At 43.2% G+C, this 18555-nt stretch overlaps 1 protein-coding gene and 1 non-coding gene across 3 annotated transcripts; both read left to right on the forward strand.

Annotated features, from left to right (window-relative positions):
- The first annotated feature begins 7358 nt into the window (after positions 1-7358).
- RPS20 (ribosomal protein S20) lies at positions 7359-18084 on the forward strand. Of its 2 annotated transcripts, none has more exons than XM_045455207.1 (4): positions 7359-7495; positions 7705-7804; positions 8108-8181; positions 17353-18084. In XM_045455207.1, the coding sequence occupies exons 1-4, from the start codon at positions 7493-7495 to the stop codon at positions 17632-17634; spliced, it is 459 nt and encodes a 152-aa protein (XP_045311163.1). In that variant the 5' UTR covers positions 7359-7492; the 3' UTR covers positions 17635-18084. The 2 variants fall into 2 exon arrangements, with proteins under 2 accessions (XP_045311163.1, XP_045311164.1); XM_045455208.1 differs by lacking the exon at positions 17353-18084 and adding an exon at positions 8489-8703.
- On the forward strand, positions 7971-8037 carry LOC123587126. The gene has a single exon (XR_006707180.1). It is a non-coding gene; the product is annotated as a small nucleolar RNA U54 (small nucleolar RNA).
- Positions 18085-18555: the final 471 nt, after the last annotated feature.

Below are 18555 nucleotides of genomic sequence, written 5' to 3' on the forward strand. Positions count from 1 at the left end.
ATGCAATTAAGTTAGGGACCTTGGGATGAGATCATTCTGGATTTGGTGTGGGCCCCAAGTCCAATGACTTGTGTCCTTAGAAAGAAGGAGATTTGACTCAGAGGCACAGGATGATGGCCATGTGAAGACAGAGCAGAGACTGGTGTGATGAGTCTACAGGACAAGGAATGCCACGTCCTGGTAGGAGAGAGGCCTGGAAGCGGAGAGAAGGCAAGGTACAGATTCTCCCTCAGAGCCTCCAGAAGGAACCATCCCTACCAAGAGCTGTGAGGGAATAAGTTTGTGTTGTTTTAAGCCACATGTTGGTAATTTTTGACAGCAGCCATAGGAAGATAATATGGGCAGCAGTTTTCTGTTGCACTTAGAATAAGATCCAGGCTCCAAATCCTACTTCGCAAGGCACATTACCCGGCTCTGCCCTCTCCTTGACTCCAATTCCGTTCACCTTTTTCTCATCCACGGTGCTGCGTCTTCTCTTTTTTCACAAACAAAACAAGGTTACTTCTCCCCTGGGGACTCTGCTGTCCCCTTTGACTAAGAATCTCTTCCCCCAGCTTACTCCCTCGCTGGCTCCTTCCTGTGATCCCATCCCCTGCCTAGTGACACCTCCTGAGTCACTTGCTGTTCTTCTCTTCGGCTACACAGCTGAAAATGCCAGATATCACTTTCCCGGCAAGTTGGCCGGAGCCACACGAGCTAGGCTTTGCCCATCAGATGTTGGCATCGAGAAACAAGGAACCGGGCAGAATCCGGAAGGAGCGACGACTGCAGCGGCACATAGATCCGGTTTCCAGCGGTCGTCAAGGCAGGGGCTTCGATACACTGTCCAGTGGCCACGGTGCCGCACAGCTGGGGTCACAAGAAGACACTGCAACATCAGGGCTCAGCCCCGGGACAACTGCAGCACTGTGTCCGCAGCATACCCTCCAAAGCCGGTTCTGCAGCCCTGCCACATTTCAATTTGCTTAGAGTGATCCAGAAGTAATTTCCGTAGATTGCAACCAGGGGTCTCGAGGGATGTGCCTCTTCGGGAGGCCCTTGCAGACCGCACAACTTCTATGCACACATCCTGTGCTGTTTCCTTCATAGAATTTATCACCGCTGAAATTCCCACTTATTCTACGGCCAGTTATCCGTCTCCTCCACTAAAAGGCATGCTCCGTAAGGCAGGAATGAAAGCAAGGGTCTCGTTTTCCATCGTATTCCCAGTGCCTGTAACTGCCGAGACATAGGTGTCAATCCATAAAGATCTGTGCAATGAATCGACGTAATAAAAGAAAGTGGAAAAAGGAGTGCCTGCGTGGCTCAGTTGTTTCGGCACCTGACTCTTGATTTTAGCTCAGGTCATGATCTCATAGTTGGTGAGTTCAAGACCCACATTGGGTTTTGTGCTGACAGTGCAGAGCATGCTTGGGATTCTCTACCTCCCTCTCTCTCTCTCCCTCCCTCATGCTCTCTCTCTCAAAATAAATACACTTTAAAAAAAAAAGAGGGTTGCTTGGGTGGCTCAGGCAGTTAAGCATCCGACTTCAGCTCAGGTCATGATCTCACAGTCTGTCGGTTTGAGCCCCACATCAGGGTCTGTGCCGACAGCTCAGAGCCTGGAACCTGCTTCAGATTCTGTGTCTCCCTCTCTCTCTCTGCCCCTCCCCTGCTCGTGCTCTATCTTGCTCTGTCTCTCACAAATAAATAAATGTTAAAAAAAATTTTTTTGTTAATAAATAAAAAGAAAAAAAAAGCAGAAATAAGACCATGTCTAAGCTTGAAGTGGGTTTCAAATGGCTAGTTTACCAGCAGAGAATTAAGATCTTTCAAATTACAATTATGAGTTTGGCTCTAAAGAACATTAAGGGAGGTAGTGAAGCTACTCGAAAGTTACTCCTCACCACACAGGGCCAGTTGAGAGATACCCGTGGGGACAAGCTGACCGGGGGAACACTCTGAGCCTCGTGATTACGAGAAAGGGCAGTCTCCATGCTGTTGACAGGCCAGCAACAGTTCACAAAGGCAACAGGAAGGAACTCCGAAGAACAGGTATCTCTTACGCAAGCAGCCTAGGATTCTGCATTCCCTGCAACGACATGGGCAAAGCGGTTCAACACCCTCTGATCAAATTTCACTTCACTTGATCTTAGTCAAAAGGCCAAGAAGTGATGATCAAATATCACTTCAGGTCGCCCTTTGGGGCCTCCTACATGACCCTTTGCAGCTCATTTCATCAGTTCAAACATGTTGTGTGTATCCAATGTGGTAGTGATCTATTGCCGAGTACCAAGTTACCACACATTTAGCAGAGGAAAACAACACGGTCATTATCTCACAGGGTCTGTGGATCAGGAATCCAGGCTCAGCTTAGGAAGCTCTCCGTTCAGGGTCTCTTGTTAAGGCTGCACTCAAGGTATCGGCCAGGGCTGAGGTCTCGTCTGAAAGGAGAGATCTGCTTCCAAAGTCACATGGCTGTCGGTAGGATTTCAGTTCTTCAGGGATGTTGGACCGGACACCTCAGTTCTTGCTGGCTGTTGGCCACAGGCTGCCCTCATTTCCTTGCCCCGTGGGTCCCTCCCTATAGCAGTTTGCAACGTGGTGGCTTGCTTCATCAAATCCAACAAGGGAGAGAGTCTTCTAGATAGTCAGGTGTCAGAACCCCATTTAATCTATTCACAGAAGTAATGTCCCAGCACTTTTGCTAAATTCTCGTGTTCAGAGGCAACTCACATGTTCCCACACTCAAGAGGAGGGGATTCCACAGGGGCACGAATAACATAGTGGCGGAGATCACTGGGGGCCACATTTGAGGCTGTCCACCACACAAAGGCAACGCGGCAGTATTCGTGTGTGGTGAAAGCTATAGGTTCCAATCTTCTCACAAAGGGAGGCGAATGGTAGAAATATTTCCTAAAGACTTGTGCCAATTCTATGCAACATGAGAAGCACAACCCCGGGGGGGGAGGGGTGGGGAGGAATGATTGCTAGGTACCTGGCTCCCCTGTGTGAGATCAGGATCACAAAAGAGTGACCATGGGAGTCCTCCGAAGGTTATCTGCTGAAACTAGGAAATGGCACTAGGCGACAGAAGTAGACCCATTTTTCAGGTTGCATTTCAAGAAATGCTAGAATCGTTAGGCCTGCAGGCCTGGGAACAGGAGAAACAAAGCAGGGAGAGAAGTACTCTCAGGTCTGGTGGATCGGACATTCAGTTTCCACCCCTACAAAGAATTCTGCGAGCTGTGCAGTTAAATATGCTGGAAAATTACCAACCCAATGCGTGTTCCGTATGAATCGTTCTCAATGGAAAGATCTGCGTCCCTAGTTCTGTTCCATTGCTCACTTTTGTGAAACCATTTTAAGAGCAAAGAGAGTTAAGTGGCCTTGGGTATCTACAGAACTGCAAACCGGAAAAAATAAAAGAATTAAATAAAAAGGATTCTGGGGTGCCTGTGTGGCTTAGTTGGTTGAACATCCAACTTCGGCTCAGGTCATGATCTCACAGTTCATGAATTTGAACCCCGCGTCAGGCTCTGTGCTGACAGCTGGGAGCCTGTCTCCTTCCCTCTCTGCCCCTCTCCTGCTCACACTCTGTCTCTCCCTCTCTCTCTTTCTCTCTCTCAAAAATAAATAAACATTTTAAAAAATTTAAAAGAAAATAAGGATTCTGCCTTACAGTGGACACATTAGTAGCTCAATAAAACTTCCGATTTCAGCTAGAGTAAAATACAGAAAGCCTTTCTATGCTTTTACACCTCGCACATAGGTACAACTACTAACGATGATGATATGAGCTCTGTAAGTGAGAGACACCATAGCGTAGTGGCTAAGAGTACAAACTCTGGAGTTCGACCGCATAGGTTCAAACACCAGCTTTTCCTGTGACCTTGGGCAGCTCACCTAAACTCAGCTTCCTCATGTATAAAACACGTTCCGGGGGGGTTGATGTGAAGATCAAACAAATTGATGTGAATAAACCATATACCCAGCACTGTTCTAAGCACACACATGTAATCCTGGCACACGAGGAATTGCCTCCATATTTCACTCCCCTACCAACACAACACAGGTCACCACAAGAGAAAGTTTTCAACCCTTTCTGGTTTTTATTCTTAAATTTCAGACAGAAGTTTTAAGACAAATTTATTTAGATCATAAACTCTGCAAAGAACACAGTGTCTAAACAGCCTCTTGACACATTCATTTGAAAATACGGCTTCATTATTTCACCAATGTACCCATCTGTACCATGAATGAAGTCGTTTTCAACTTCTATGAATTTCCTTTGGTGAGAAGTTATGATGACGCTGTCATTACAGCAAAAGACCAGTAGATGGCTGTCCACAGAAAGGAGGTCTTCACAAGATCATTTGAAAAGACCTACAAGAGGCCCCTGGGTGGCTCAGTCGGTGAAGCGGCCGATTTCAGCTCAGGTCATGATCTCGCGGTCCGTGGGTTCAAGCCCCGTGTCGGGCCCTGTGCTGACAGCTCAGAGCCTGGAGCCCGTTTCAGATTCTGTGTCTCCCTCTCTCTGACCCTCCCCTGTTCATGCTCTGTCTCTCCCTGTCTCAAAAATAAATAAAACGTTAAAAAAAAAAAAAAAAAAGAAAAGACCTACAAAAATCAGCAATGGAAGTCTACGAATAGAGATGTTGAGAATGTAATCACCACACTGCTGGAAGAAGTATCTAGTTGAGCATAGCCTTAAAGGGCAACTTACATAACATCAAAGTATTTCTGATTGTCTAATATGCATATCCTTTGATTAAGCCATCAAAGGATAAGCATATCTAGTAATTGATCTATGGCATTACGGAGGGCATTCTGCATTTTCTTCTTCTTTTGGATAAATTGTTAATTTTCACTTTTTCTCCCATGAATATCTCACATCTAATGTTAGAACATTACATTTTTAATTAAAATGTGGGGACTACTCAGGGTGCCTGGGTGGTTCAGTCGGTTAAGCATCCAACTTCGGCTCAGGTCATGATCTTGTGGTTTGTGAGTTCAAACCCCGCCTCAGGCTCTGTGCTGGCAGCTCAGAGCCTGGAGCCTGCTTCACATTCTGTGTTTCCCTCTCTCTGCCCCTCCCTTGCTCACATTCTGTCTCTCTCGGTCTCAAAAATAAATACACATTAAAAAAAATTTTTTTTTAATATGGGGACTACAGGAGCTATTAACTTTAAAGAGAAAAATACAACAAAATGTTTGAACTAAACATAAATTTGAAAATAGTGATGTTACAACGGAATACTACTTGGCAACGAGAAAGAATGAAATCATTCCACTTGCAGCAACGTGGATGAACTGGGGGTATTATGCTTAGTGAAGTAAGGCAGTCCAAGAAAGACAGATACCATATGTTTTCACTCGTTTGTGGGATTTGAGAAACTTAACAGAAGACCATGGGGGAGGGGATGGGGAAAAAAAAGTTACAAACAGAGAGGGAGGGAGCCAAACCAAAAGAGATTCTTAAATACAGAGAACAAACTGAGGATTGATGGGGGGGGGGGGGGGCGGGGGAAGAGGGGAAAACAGGAGATGGGCACAGAGAAGGGCACCTGTTGGGATGAGCACTGGGTGTTGTATGTAAGCGATGAACCAGGGGAATCTACCCCCAAAAGCCAAGAGCACACTTTACACACTGTATGTTAGCCAATTTGACAATAAATTATATTTAAAAAAAAAAAATGAAAGTAGCGGTTCATTACGTTTTTCTTTTTCTTTTTTTGTAAATTTTCACTACAGCCTTCTAATATTACCTCAACCAGCTGTTTCCTTAGTTCTGGTCACATCAAGAATTATTCCCATACATGCTGGGCCACATTTTGCCTTTTCCTATACTGAAATTCTTTTCTGTGGTCAAGGAAGTTAATTTGTTCACCGCTTTCTCAAGTGCTTGAGGGGAAACAAACCTAAGAATAGATGGACCAGATTTGTTCCTTAAAAAAAAAAAAAAAATCACAAATACACTGAAGCATTCCTACTGGTCGCCATCACAGTTAAACCCCAAGTTACGAAGTCTCATTTAGATTACAGCTAGTAAACTAAGAATTCTGGTTTTCAGATTTTCTGCTGTAAATTCTACGGATATGTTTGTTTGTTTGTTTGTTTGTTTGTTTGTTTCCGCCAGTGGATGCCATTTTAGAATAAAATGAACTAGAAAGGTACAAATTTTAATACTGAAATTAATTGTTAAATGGCAAAAAACCTAGTATACATATTTTTGTGAGTCAAAGAAAGCCAGCTAGTAGCTCTGCCCAGTTATCACCAAATAAGTAAGTTAATGCTGTTATTTCATGAAAGTTTCAAACATCATTTCCCTTCAAGGAACAGAAGAGAAGGGCTCAAGAAGGAGCCCTAGCTGGAGGGGTCAGAGCTCTGCCCACCAGTTCAGTGTGTCCGAGCAAAGAAGTCTCATGCACCCAACATTTCACCTGTAAAATAACGAGGTTATTTACCCTTCCTTCTGCCCTGCACGAAAACCCACAGTCCCTATGTCGTTCTGCTTAACCACTCTGCCATTTTTCAGTACATGTGTCCTCGGTATGCTCTCTCTCCTGGCTACCCAAGTCAGTTGACCGCTCTTAAGTTTTAACACTGTACTTTGTCCCATTACTCAGGCGATCTCGAAGGGTCTTTTCCGATGTTACCTTATCCGAACAGAGAGGGGATACATGTTTAGAGTTAGGGAGAGAGCCTGGGTCGCCAGGATGGGCCTCTGGAGGCACAACACGCTCCAGGATAATCCCAGCAGCCAGGCATCACGTTCCCGGAGGGAAAGAACCCAAGTTCAGGTGCTTTCTAGAAACGGATTACATGCTTCTACCGGTCTGCGAAGCTAGAAGGCAAAGTATCACGAAAAGGTATTTCAGGCTATGAACACAACTGCCTACTCACTTTAAAAACAACACGCCCAGCTTGTCAGTCATTTTCCCCAATATCCAGGTGAGTTAAACTCAGATGTTACCCACCTGCTCAGAGAACGAGTGATTCGGTTTGTATGGGAAGAAACATTTGCGCTGTAAAAACCACAGGAGTCGTTTTGATTTTGCAGAGACCAGGGGTAGGGGCGCCCGGCAGAGGAGTTTCTCAGGTTTTAGATCGCAATCTCCCGGTCATCTCTCCCAGGCGGTTAAAGGACCGCGGTGGTGACTGCGCTGGCGTGGACGCCACCTCGCGGGGCTCTGACTCCTCCCGGCCGATAGGGGGCGCCCGCAGCCGCACCTTTCCCGCCAGCTCGTCGGGCGCTCCAGCCCCGGCTCGCGCAGCCGCCTCCGTAGCCCTGAGGGCCGTTCCTCTTCCGGGGCAGTGCGGAGACGCGTGCGGGACCCGGATGCAGACGTGAGCGCAGCTATATAAGTGCCGCGCAGGCCGCACGCGTTTCTCTTTGAGGAAGACGCGGTCGCAGCCGGAGCGGTGCTTTGGAGGCTCCCGCGCCTGCTCCTGACTCACCGCTGTTCGCTCTCGCCGAGGAACAAGTCGGTCAGGAAGCCGCGCCGCAGCCATGGTGAGACGGGGGGGCGGCGCCGCGCGGTTCGGAACGTGGCGGAACTTGGTCCCTTCCTGGGACGCTTGGCGGGCTGGGCGGAAGCGGCGAAGGCGCGAGCCTCGCTTACCCGGGAAAGGGGCTCCTGAAGTGGTGGTGGAGCTTGGGGAGACGCGATGAAGCGTGTTTCTAGGCTTTTAAAAGATCTGTGTTCATCTGTGTAATGCTAGGCTTTTAAAGACACCGGGAAGACCCCCGTGGAACCGGAGGTGGCGATTCACCGAATTAGAATCACTCTAACCAGCCGCAACGTAAAATCTTTGGAGAAGGGTCAGTACGGTGGCTTTGGGCAAAAAAAAAATAAAAAAATAAAAAACGATGAATTTGACTTGTTGCTGTACAGGATCGACTCGGAAAAGTCAAACGACAAGTTGTTTAACTTAGGGAAAATGAGAAGGATCCCCCCCTTAACTGTTGGTGCATCTTCAATGCTTGTTGGCGATGAGGAGACAATAAGTGTGTTGAGTTACGATGATAGTTTTATACGCTATTCTGAGCCAGCATCGGTTCAGATTTCTTAGGGCTGCTTTGGCTGTTTGGGACGAACTGAAAGATGCTTTTATTTCCCTGTAGTGTGTGCCGACTTGATCAGAGGCGCCAAGGAAAAGAATCTCAAAGTGAAAGGACCGGTTCGGATGCCCACCAAGGTGAAATGAGTGAGAGGGGTGGGAAAACCACACAACCCGAAAGAAAAGCGTTAGAGTTTGTTCACGTTGAGTACCGGGTGTTTACAGGTAGCTGTGGAAGTTTTGCTCTTCTGTTCCTGGGTGGGTGCGGCGCTCGTAAGGGCACCGTGCGGGCTGAGTGGACACGGACTTGCCCTTGCAAGTTGATGCCAGGAGAGGAGTGATGCTCCGGGGAGTAATCCCAGGGAATGGGCGTAATGGTTTTCCGGATGTTCTAGAGAGCAGCGTAAAGCCATAAATGCTTGGTTTCCTTTGTCTTTTGTTGCAGACTCTGAGAATCACTACAAGAAAAACTCCTTGTGGTGAAGGTTCTAAGACTTGGGATCGTTTTCAGATGAGGATCCACAAGCGGCTCATTGATTTGCACAGTCCATCTGAGATTGTTAAGCAGATTACTTCCATCAGTATTGAGCCAGGAGTTGAGGTGGAAGTCACCATTGCAGATGCTTAAATCGGCCTTTTAATAAATTGGTTATCAGTTAAGTCTCGTTGACTTTCATTCGTAATGCCATCAGATTTTAGGAATATGCGTTTGTGCCACGAAGTTTAGTCCATCTTGCAGGTAGACTGGTCAAAATTAGGTGAATGTCCTGGGGTGGTCTCGCTTGTTCTCATTAGGTCTCTTAGAGGCCACTGAAGCCGTTCGCACTTGACATCACTTGAGAACTGAGTTGTATTCACGCAACGCGTGAAGTCTTCAGGATCGACGAGCCTACGGCTGCATATTGGAGCTTTTTCAAAGGATGTGTCTGGATCCTACCCCCAAATTCTAAATTGATGGATCACAGGGTGCTGCAAATCTAAAGTTTCTGGGATGCAGCTATGACTTGAGAACCTAATGTATTCTGGTGGGTAGGTAACATGGGAAACAGTAAGTTCTGCCAGTTAATGTTCTTCCTCCTGAAGACCAGGCTAAAGGGTAAACAGATGTTTTGGGAACATTTGCGGTTTTGCAGGCAGGTGTTTTATATTTTAGAAGAATGGGTTGAAAAAAGTAAACCTGGTATTTGTTAGCATTTAGGTTATATCTATAAAAGTATTTTATATACAGTCCTTGGAGTTTTCATTTGATATGTAGACCATTTAACATGGAGCTATGCTGACATGTAGTTTATATGTAAATACTAGTTAATTTTAGGAGTGAAAAGCATGTCCCGTAGGCCAAATTTATTTAGCCAAACCCTTATTGGCACAGTAATGGATAACGTGTAGCTATCAGGCTCTGTTAGTGCTTTATTTTCTTGAATGTGTCTCAGGGGAGAATGCTGATGTTCCAGTATTGAGATTTTTTGCTTTTTGAAATTTATAATCAGATGGATATCTTCAATAGGTCTAGTTTTCTACTAGAGAAAATCGCCAAAAATATTTTGACAAGCATTTTTGCAAATTACAAAATGCCCTGAAAGTCATCATGATTGTATTTGCTATGCTTGCTAGGATAACAGTGATGAAATTAACGCCTTTTCTCTAGGTTTGGGCTTAGACCTTCACTTTGCTGCACTATCTTGTCCACGGTCTTCAGTTAACTATGTGCGTTCAAATTGAACTTGAGCTCAGATTGCTCCATACATCCAGTAGTGTGCTAGATAACCTGTGCACCTCCCAAGCTCAAACTGGACATGCCTAAAATGGAAATCTCTCCCTGCTCAAAACCCTTCTCTTAGACCTCAACATTTTGAACTGACAGGAACGAATTATACCAAGCTGATGAACTCACAAATTCCAGTAGTTTAATTAGTTTGGGAAACTAAAAAATTTAACTGTAACTTTAATAAACATTGGCCATAAACATACTACTTGAAGACTTAAGCAGGGAGTCTAGTTAAGGTTTCTGGGGTAAGCGAGCAGTGAGTGATCCATTCTTTACAGAGAGGCTGGTGTTCTTGGTTTAGAAGTGAAGGAATTCTTGATCAGAAGCCAAGTAGTGAGCTCCTGACCTGTCCTCTAACCCAACTTTAAGATTTCTCTACATTGGGGACCCCTGCTAAGAGCTGTTTACTTATCAGTTAAGATCATTTTAATATTCAGTACCTGGTAATGTGTGGCCTTCACACAAATAACAAGTTTGTTTTGATGATCAAAGTATTGCAGCATAGAAGTCTGGAATATACTCAGTATCCTGAGAATTGTTTGAAAAGCGATCTTCTGTGAAAACGTTGAAGTCATTTAGGACTGAAGAACAGGTTGATTGTGAGAAGTGTGCCTCAGTACATCGGAAGATGTTGAAAACAGCTTTATGGCCTTCACGACAGTTGTGAATTTTAGGTGATGTGCCAGAGTAACTAATACCTGAGCATTTGTGAAGTTTCCCACTCAGTTGGAGCTATCTTTAAGTTACAGCTATTTAGAGAGCCTGTGATACAGCCAAAGCACAGCACTTAAAATTTGGGGAACTGCTGTTGTCTTCCATTCCTCAAACATTTAAAAACATCTGTAGTACTTGGAAACAAAACCCATGCAGGACCTTGGGATATTTAGTACTGACCTAAAGATAGGTTAAGTAGTGGTTGTGGTGCCAGTGAGCCTTAGAGGCCAACTTGTATGGATTAGGGATGTAAAGAAACACGAAGTTGGGAGGCCTCTCCTGTCCTAAACCTCATTTCCTTTGGATTTACAGAGTACTCACAACTGTGAGCTGTAAACATAAGGCAAGAGAAACCACCCTGGCTGTGCGTTTGCTGGATCACATGTCCTCACCTGACATTCCTAAGTGCAGGTGTACAAGCTCTGTGGATATAAAGTGAACAGGCAAGAGAATGTAGAAGTAGAAATTCTTGGCCGTGAGCAGTCAGATCTGCTGCAAACGTCATTTGGATAAGTGGGCTTGATAAGATAGTGCTTCGGGACTCCTGCAAAACACTTAGTAACTATCTCAAGACCATATATGGGTGTTCCTTTCTCTCTCCAGGGGATATTTTCCAACCAAACCAAGACTGGCTCGCTAAGGGCATAGATTTCTCGCGCCCGGACCTCGATTCCCAGAGGGCAGGGTGAGCTGCTGGTCAATGGTATTCGGTCAAATTATGCTTCATCAGAGAAGTCCACGTGAATCCCCAGAGGTGTGGCCTTTCTAACCATCCTCCTTCAAAAAAGTGAATATGTAGATCTAAAGTGAATACAAAGAGCCTGGCCAGGCCAAAGCTTTATTTTTTTGAAAATAAGAGGAGCCAAATTAATAATTTACTTCATTCCAGGAATAGTATAGTTCACTTATATAGCAAGTTCAACTTTTAGGACGAGAGAAGTGAATCCTTCCATATATTTTGTTCTGTAAACTGCCTTTTTTTCTTTACATAGAACCTACCCTACGAGGTATTGTTAATATAGTATTATTCAAAACTTTTCACGTACATAAAAGTGTATGTAATCATAATCTACTCTTTATATAAAGTCTATATCTTTAAAAAATACAAATGAGAATACTAAATGTAAATCATTTTTATCATATATCTGGGAGAAGTTCCTATATCAGCACATAACTTCATTTCTTTTAATGAATGTTGCATTATATGGATGCACCTGAATTTAGTTAAATAACCAGAATTTATTTAATAATTATTCATTTGAAGAATTATTTAAGAACATTTACTATATTCAGGTATGACTTTGTCTAAGTCACTTGGATTCCACCTTGATTCCACTCTTAGTCTACGTTTTCACGTAATTATGTGAACTATCGGAATCTTAATTCAGATGGTTTTCAGCCAGTTCTCGGGATATTGAATGTATTCCAAAGACTTCTTTGCTGCAATATACGTCAATCATCAAAACAAGCTTGTAGGTATGTGTACAAGAGAAGAGATAAAAGAGAAATAGATATTTCTGTCCTAAGATTCCAGAATTTTTAATTTTAAGTTGTTACCAAATTGGTGCCCTTGAATGATTGTACCCATTTATATTCCTACTAGTAGTGGAAGTGCAATAACGTCCATCTGGTGGACAAAAAAAATGTATCAGTATTTTATCTCTGCCCTCCATTTGTTGAGTTTCTCTTTCTGGGGCTCCTATTGATTGGGTGACCTGGAGGTCCTGTATGTCTGTTAGCCTTCTTTCACAGGCTTTTTTAGTCTTTTTTAATTTTACAGTGTGGGATTATTTCTTGGACTTTCTCATCTAGCACTTTTATTGATTTAATTTTTCATCTTGATAATCTTGGAGGTTTTTTTGTTTTTTTTTTTTTAACTCCTCCATTCTGGTAAATTTCAAACATAGACGTAGAGGGAATGGTATAATGAATCCATTCAGCTTTAAGAAATGTCAACAGTTTTCATGTGTAACTTCATTCTCTCCCCCAACCAACCTTCAAATTATTTTGAAGTTAATCCCAAACATATTATTATATATACACATTTTTCAGTGTCTAAAGGACTCTTAATTATTACTTTGTAATTATTTACCTTGTTTTTTCAGTTTAGTAGCGTTAAGTATGTTCACTTTGCTGTGCAACAGATCTCCAGAAGTTTTCCATCATGCAAAACAAACTACCCACTGAAGAACAACCCCCATTCTTCCCACCCCTAACCCTTGCCAACTACCATTCGGATTTTTGTTTCTATGAGTTTGACTACTTTAGATACTTCATAGAAGTGAAATCCTACAGTATTTCTCTTTGTGACTGGCTTATTCCATTTAGCATAATGTCCTTAAACTTCATCTTTGTGCTGTATGACAAGATCTCTTTCCTTTTAAAGGCTGAATATTCCATTGCATGTACATACCACATTTTATTCATTTATCCCTCAATGAACATTTGAGTGGCCTCCACCTTTTGACTGTTGTGAATAGTGCTGCACTGAACACAGGAGTATTAATACCTCTTCCAGATCTGGCTCTCGATTCTTTTAGGTAAATACTCAGAAGTGGGATTGCTGGATCATATGGCATAACTTTGTATTTTTCATTTTTTGAGGAACCTCCATTACATTTTCCATAGCAGCTGCACCATTTTACGTTCTCACCAAGGGTTCCAATGTCTCCACAGCCTCGACAACACATTTTCTGTTTTGGGTTTTTAGTTTGTTTTTTGTTATAGTAGCTATCCTAATGGGTGTGAGGTGGTACCACACTGTGTTTTGATTTGCATTTCTCTAATGATTAATGAAGTTGAGCATCTTTTCTTACACTTGTTAGCTATTTCTGTATCGTTTGAGAAATATCTATGCAAGTTATTTGTCTATTTATTAATCAGGTTATTTATGTTCTTATTGGGCTGTAGGAGTTCTTTCCATATTCTGAGTATTTAACTCATTAGTTATGCGATTTGCAAATATTTTCTCCCATTCTATAGGTTGCCTATTCACTGTTGATTGTTTCCTTTGATGTGCAGGCTTTTTTTAAGTTTGATACAGTCCCATTTGTCTACTTTGCTTTTGTTGCCTATGCTTTGGGTGTCGTATCCAGAAATCATTGCCAAATCCCTTGTCATGAAAACTTTGTTTTCTTCCGGGAATTTTGTAGTGTAGTGTATTAGTTTAAATATTTTTCTGTGTGAGACAGAGTGTGCAGGGCCAGGGCAGAGGGAGAGGGAGAGAGAATATCTTAAGCAGGCTCCATGCTCAGTGCAGAGTTCAATGTGGGGCTCAACCCCACCACTGAGAGATCGTGACTGAGCCAAAATCGAGTGGGATGCTTAACTACTGAGCCATCCAGATGCCCCTAGTTTAAGTCTTTAATTTTGAGTTAATTTTTGAATATGGCTTCACAGTTTTGCATGTAGATACCCAGTTTTTCCAGCACCATCTGTTAAAGAGACTGTCCTTTCCCCCGCTGTGCGTTCTTGGCACCCTGATTGAAAATCATTTGACCCTATACATGAGGGTCAAGGCATCCTTGCATTCCAGGAAAAAATCCCTCTTGGTCATGGTGTGTAATCCTTTTAATATGCTGATGAGTTTCTTTTGCTACTATTTTGTTGAGGATTTTTGCATCAGTATTCATCAGGGATATTGGTCTGTAGGGTTTTTTTATTAAGGTATAATTGACATATAACAATAGTTTCAGGTGTGTAAGGTAATGATTTAATATTTGTATATATAGTCTGTAGTTTTCCTGTAGTGTCTTTGGCTTTGGTATTGGAGTAATGCTGTCCTTAAGAGTGAGTCTGGAAGTATTCCCTTCTCTTTGGTTTGTTAGAGGAGTTTGAGGATTGGTGTTAATTCTTCTTTAAATGTTTGGTAGCATTCCCCAGTGAAGCCATCTGATCCTGGGCTTTTCTCTGTTGGTAGGTTTTGATTACAGATTTAGTCTCCTTACTAGTCTGTTTCAATTTTTTATTTCTTCATGATTCAGTCTTAGTACGTTGTGTATTTCTAAGAATTTATCCATTTCCTATGGGTTATCCAGTTTGTTGGCATGTAAGTGTTCATAGTATTCTCTCATAATCCTTTTTGGGGTTTTTAAAAATATTTATTTATTTATTTATTTATTTATGAGATGGAGTGGGGGAGGGGCAGAGACAGGGGGAGACACAGAATCCAACACAGGCTCCAGGCTCTGGGCTGTCAGCCAAGAGCCCAACATGGGGTTCAAACTCCCAAACTGTGAGGTCATGACCTGAGCCAAAATTAATGCTCAACCAACTGAGCCACGCAGGTGACCCAATCCTTTTTGGTTTTGTGGCATTAGTTGTGATGTCCCAGGTTTCAATTCTGATTTTAGTTATTCAAATATTTTTTCTTTTTTTGAAATTAATCTAGCTAAAGGTTTTTAAATTTTGTTGATCTTTTCAACAATCCAATTCTTAGTTTTGTTGGTATCCCTATCGGGGTTTTTTTTATTCTCTATTTTGTGTATGCTCTCATCTTTAATATTTTCCTCATGCTAACTTTTGAGTTTCTTTTTCTTTCTCTAGTTGAGATGTAAAGTTAGATTACTGATCTGAGACTTTCTTAATGTAAGCGTTTACACCTATAATCTTCCCTGTTGGTACTGTTTTCACTTTATCTCCTACATTTTGGTGTGTTGTGTTTCCATTCTCATTTGTCTCCTGGTATTTTCTAATTTCCCTTGTGAATTCCTTGACCAAAGAACTTGACTAAATTGGTTTTTTTGAATTCCAGAAAGTTGAACTCACAAATCTGTTTCCATTTTCTTTGTTATTTATTCCTTGGTTTTCCTCTATGATAGTTTCAGTGAGGTCTCTAGGCAGAGATGAAGCAACTATCTGTGCTCAGTCTGCAACCCTGAGCTGAGATTTAACTGATTCTTAAGGTTTCTTGAGCATCTGTTTTATATAGATAACCCACATAGGACATTTCTCATTAACAAGAACGATAGAGTGGCATTGTACTGAAAGGTAGGGGCTCCTGAACCAGACCATCTGGGTTCCAAATTTGGCTTTTCTCTTTTCTAGCTGAGACTTTGGTTAGGTATGTTACTTACATTCTTGTATATGAGTTTCTTCACCAATCAAATGAGAGTACTAAAAATCCCTTATGGAGTTATTCAAAGATGAAATGAGTTAATATTTTTAATGTACTTAGGTGAGTGATTGGCATAGAGTAAGAACTATTTCAGTATTTGGAATTGAATAAATTTGAATTTCAGAAAATGAAATGCATCTGAGAATGTGGCCCCTTGAATTTGTCTCACTCATACCTGGTACAGAGTTCCTCGAATACAACAAGATTTAAAACATTTTTTTTTTCTGCTTAGAGGTTAACTAAGTTGAGTGGTGACAATTTTTGCACTTAAGTAGGTAGTTAATAAAAAAAACGAACTTAAGTAAGTTTGAATGACTGTGTATCCCTGACAAGATATACAGGCGTCACAGTCGCGACTGAAAGGAATTCACAGAAAGTCCGACTGACAGTCGAGGCACAAACTGGCCAAGGGAACACTCAAGGAAACAGATTCCAAACGTTTGTTGCCTTTATTTTTATTAACCCTTGCATTCGCACAATATTTCAGCCAAAGCTTGAGGAAAGTAAGAACCCGACCTATTGAAAGCTCAATCAAAAGACCATAATAAAATAGCCAAAGATACAGTTCTACAAAATTGCAGTATTTTTTTAATTTTTTTTTTCAACGTTTATTTTATTTTTGGGATAGAGAGAGACAGAGCATGAACGGGGGAGGGGCAGAGAGAGAGGGAGACACAGAATCGGAAACAGGCTCCAGGCTCTGAGCCATCAGCCCAGAGCCCGACGCGGGGCTCGAACTCACGGACCGCGAGATCGTGACCTGGCTGAAGTCGGACGCTTAACCGACTACCCCACCCAGGCACCCCAGTATTTTTTAATGTCTGTTTATTTTTGAGAGAGAGAGAGAGAGGCAGAGTGCAAGCGGGGGGGGGGGGGGGGGGCAGAGAAAAAGAGGGAGACACAAAGCCCGAAGCAGGCTTCAGGCCCAGAGCTGTCAGCACAGAGCCTGACGCGGGGCTTGAACTCACAAATGGTAAGATCATGACCTGAGCTGAAGCTCAATCGACTGATCCACCCAGGCGCCCCGGCAATATTTTTTAGAAAGAACTTTTGACGTTGTTTTCCTGTAAGCATTTGACAGGTGTTTTTAATCTCACAGTATTCATTAGTTGTTCACTTACAATTTGGCACATTTGCATTATGAAGCCTCAAGTGTTTTCATTTCTAAAAAGGTCAGCACTGTTGGCTTAAGTCTTTTTCAAAGATAAATCCCATTAAACTTTGCTTTACAAAAAAATGAAAGAAGACCCACAAGAGCAAAACTGAGGAAGGAGAAATCAACCATTACACTAAAACCAGGAAGACCGATTTATCGCAGTTCAGTCCTTTGTTGCCACGATGCCAGAAAATGAGGTTGACACATGTTCTTTAAAGATTCTTCTTGTTTTTCTTTTGAAATAATCTCGAACTTACAGAAAAGCTGCAAGAACAGTACAAAGAACGTTTTGTCAACCGTTTGTGTAAAGGTGGTCGACATGACACTCCATCACCCCCAAACACTTCAGTGTATTTCCGGCACAAAAATGCATTCTCCACAACCATAATACAGCCGTTAAAAATAGAATATTCACACTGATAGTGTTAGCTCCGTCCAGTCCTCACATCTCCTCCAAGTTTTGCCGGTTGTTCCAATTTTGCCCCTTCGAGCACAGGGATCCCGATAACAGTCAGGCATCCCATTGAGTTAACAGATCTTGTGTGTCTCATTTAGCCCGGAACGGTTCCTTGGTGTCCCTTTGACCGTCATGCCCCTGACGCTTCTGAAGATTCCAGGCACCGAAATTTGGATACTTTCCTTACCCCACGTGGGCTGCGGCACCTCATTCGGGGCCGCCTCCTGCAAGCGTGCCCTCCTGCACGGAGACCCTCCACTTGGGCCGGACGCCCCAAGCCCGACTGCCCTTGCCATCGCAGTGACGCCACCTCACCCTGCTCGGGCTCCGGCACCCTGGCACCGGGGCCCCCACCCAGGCAGCACCCCTCACCCCACTGAGGCGACAGCACCTTGCGCTGGGCAGCCCCTCCACGGACACCCACCTCACCCTGCTCCGGTGCTGACAACCTGCAATGCGAGCGTCGCGGCGCCCCACTCCCCGGGCGGCTGGTCTCACGCAAAGGCTGACTTGCTCAGGGAGAGAGGGATCACGGGAAAAAGGACAAGCTTCGGATGGTGTTCAGAAACGCGTCTTAGTATCTGTACGTGAGTCGTAGCCGAACCGGCTGACGAACTGAAGTCCTTTTACTTAAGCAGAAAGCACAAACCGTAAGCACAAAAGCGTTCTCGTTTACATCATGAATCCCAAAGGAGTATTTTGAAGTGTTAAAACGGGTGGTCACATTTGACTGTGATTATTTTAAAAACATGCGCAGGGAATTCACTCAGTCTTCAACATTTTCTATGTATACACAAAAATGAAACCAATAAAAATTATCGTGTAAGACATTGAAATTAGTAAGCTGTTATAATATAATTTGGGTTCCTGTTTTATAATGATGTGTTAGTGTTCTCCAGAGAAACAGAACCAATAGCTTCTATATACATGACATTTATTGAAATATATGAAATTTATTGTAAGGAATTGGCTCATGTGATTATGAATGCTGACTAGTCCCAAGATCTGCAGGGTGAGTCAGTGGATTAGTTCCAGTCTCAGTCCAAAGGCCGGAGAACCAGGAGCAATAACGGTATAGCTCCAGTCTGTAGGCCCATAGGCTGAAGGTCTGGAAAGAGACAACGTTTCGGTTCAAGTCTGAAGACAGGAAAAAGCCAGGGCCCCAGCTCAAAGTCAGGTAGGAGGAAGTCCCTCTTACTCCCGGGAGGGTCAGCATTTTTGTTCTATTTGGGCATTCGAGTGATTGGGTGAGGCCCACCCATGTTGGGGTGAGGGGCAATCTGCTTTACTCAGTGTACTGA

The sequence above is a fragment of the Leopardus geoffroyi genome, chromosome C3 (assembly GCF_018350155.1).
Source record: "Leopardus geoffroyi isolate Oge1 chromosome C3, O.geoffroyi_Oge1_pat1.0, whole genome shotgun sequence".
NCBI classification, from domain to species: domain Eukaryota; kingdom Metazoa; phylum Chordata; class Mammalia; order Carnivora; family Felidae; genus Leopardus; species Leopardus geoffroyi.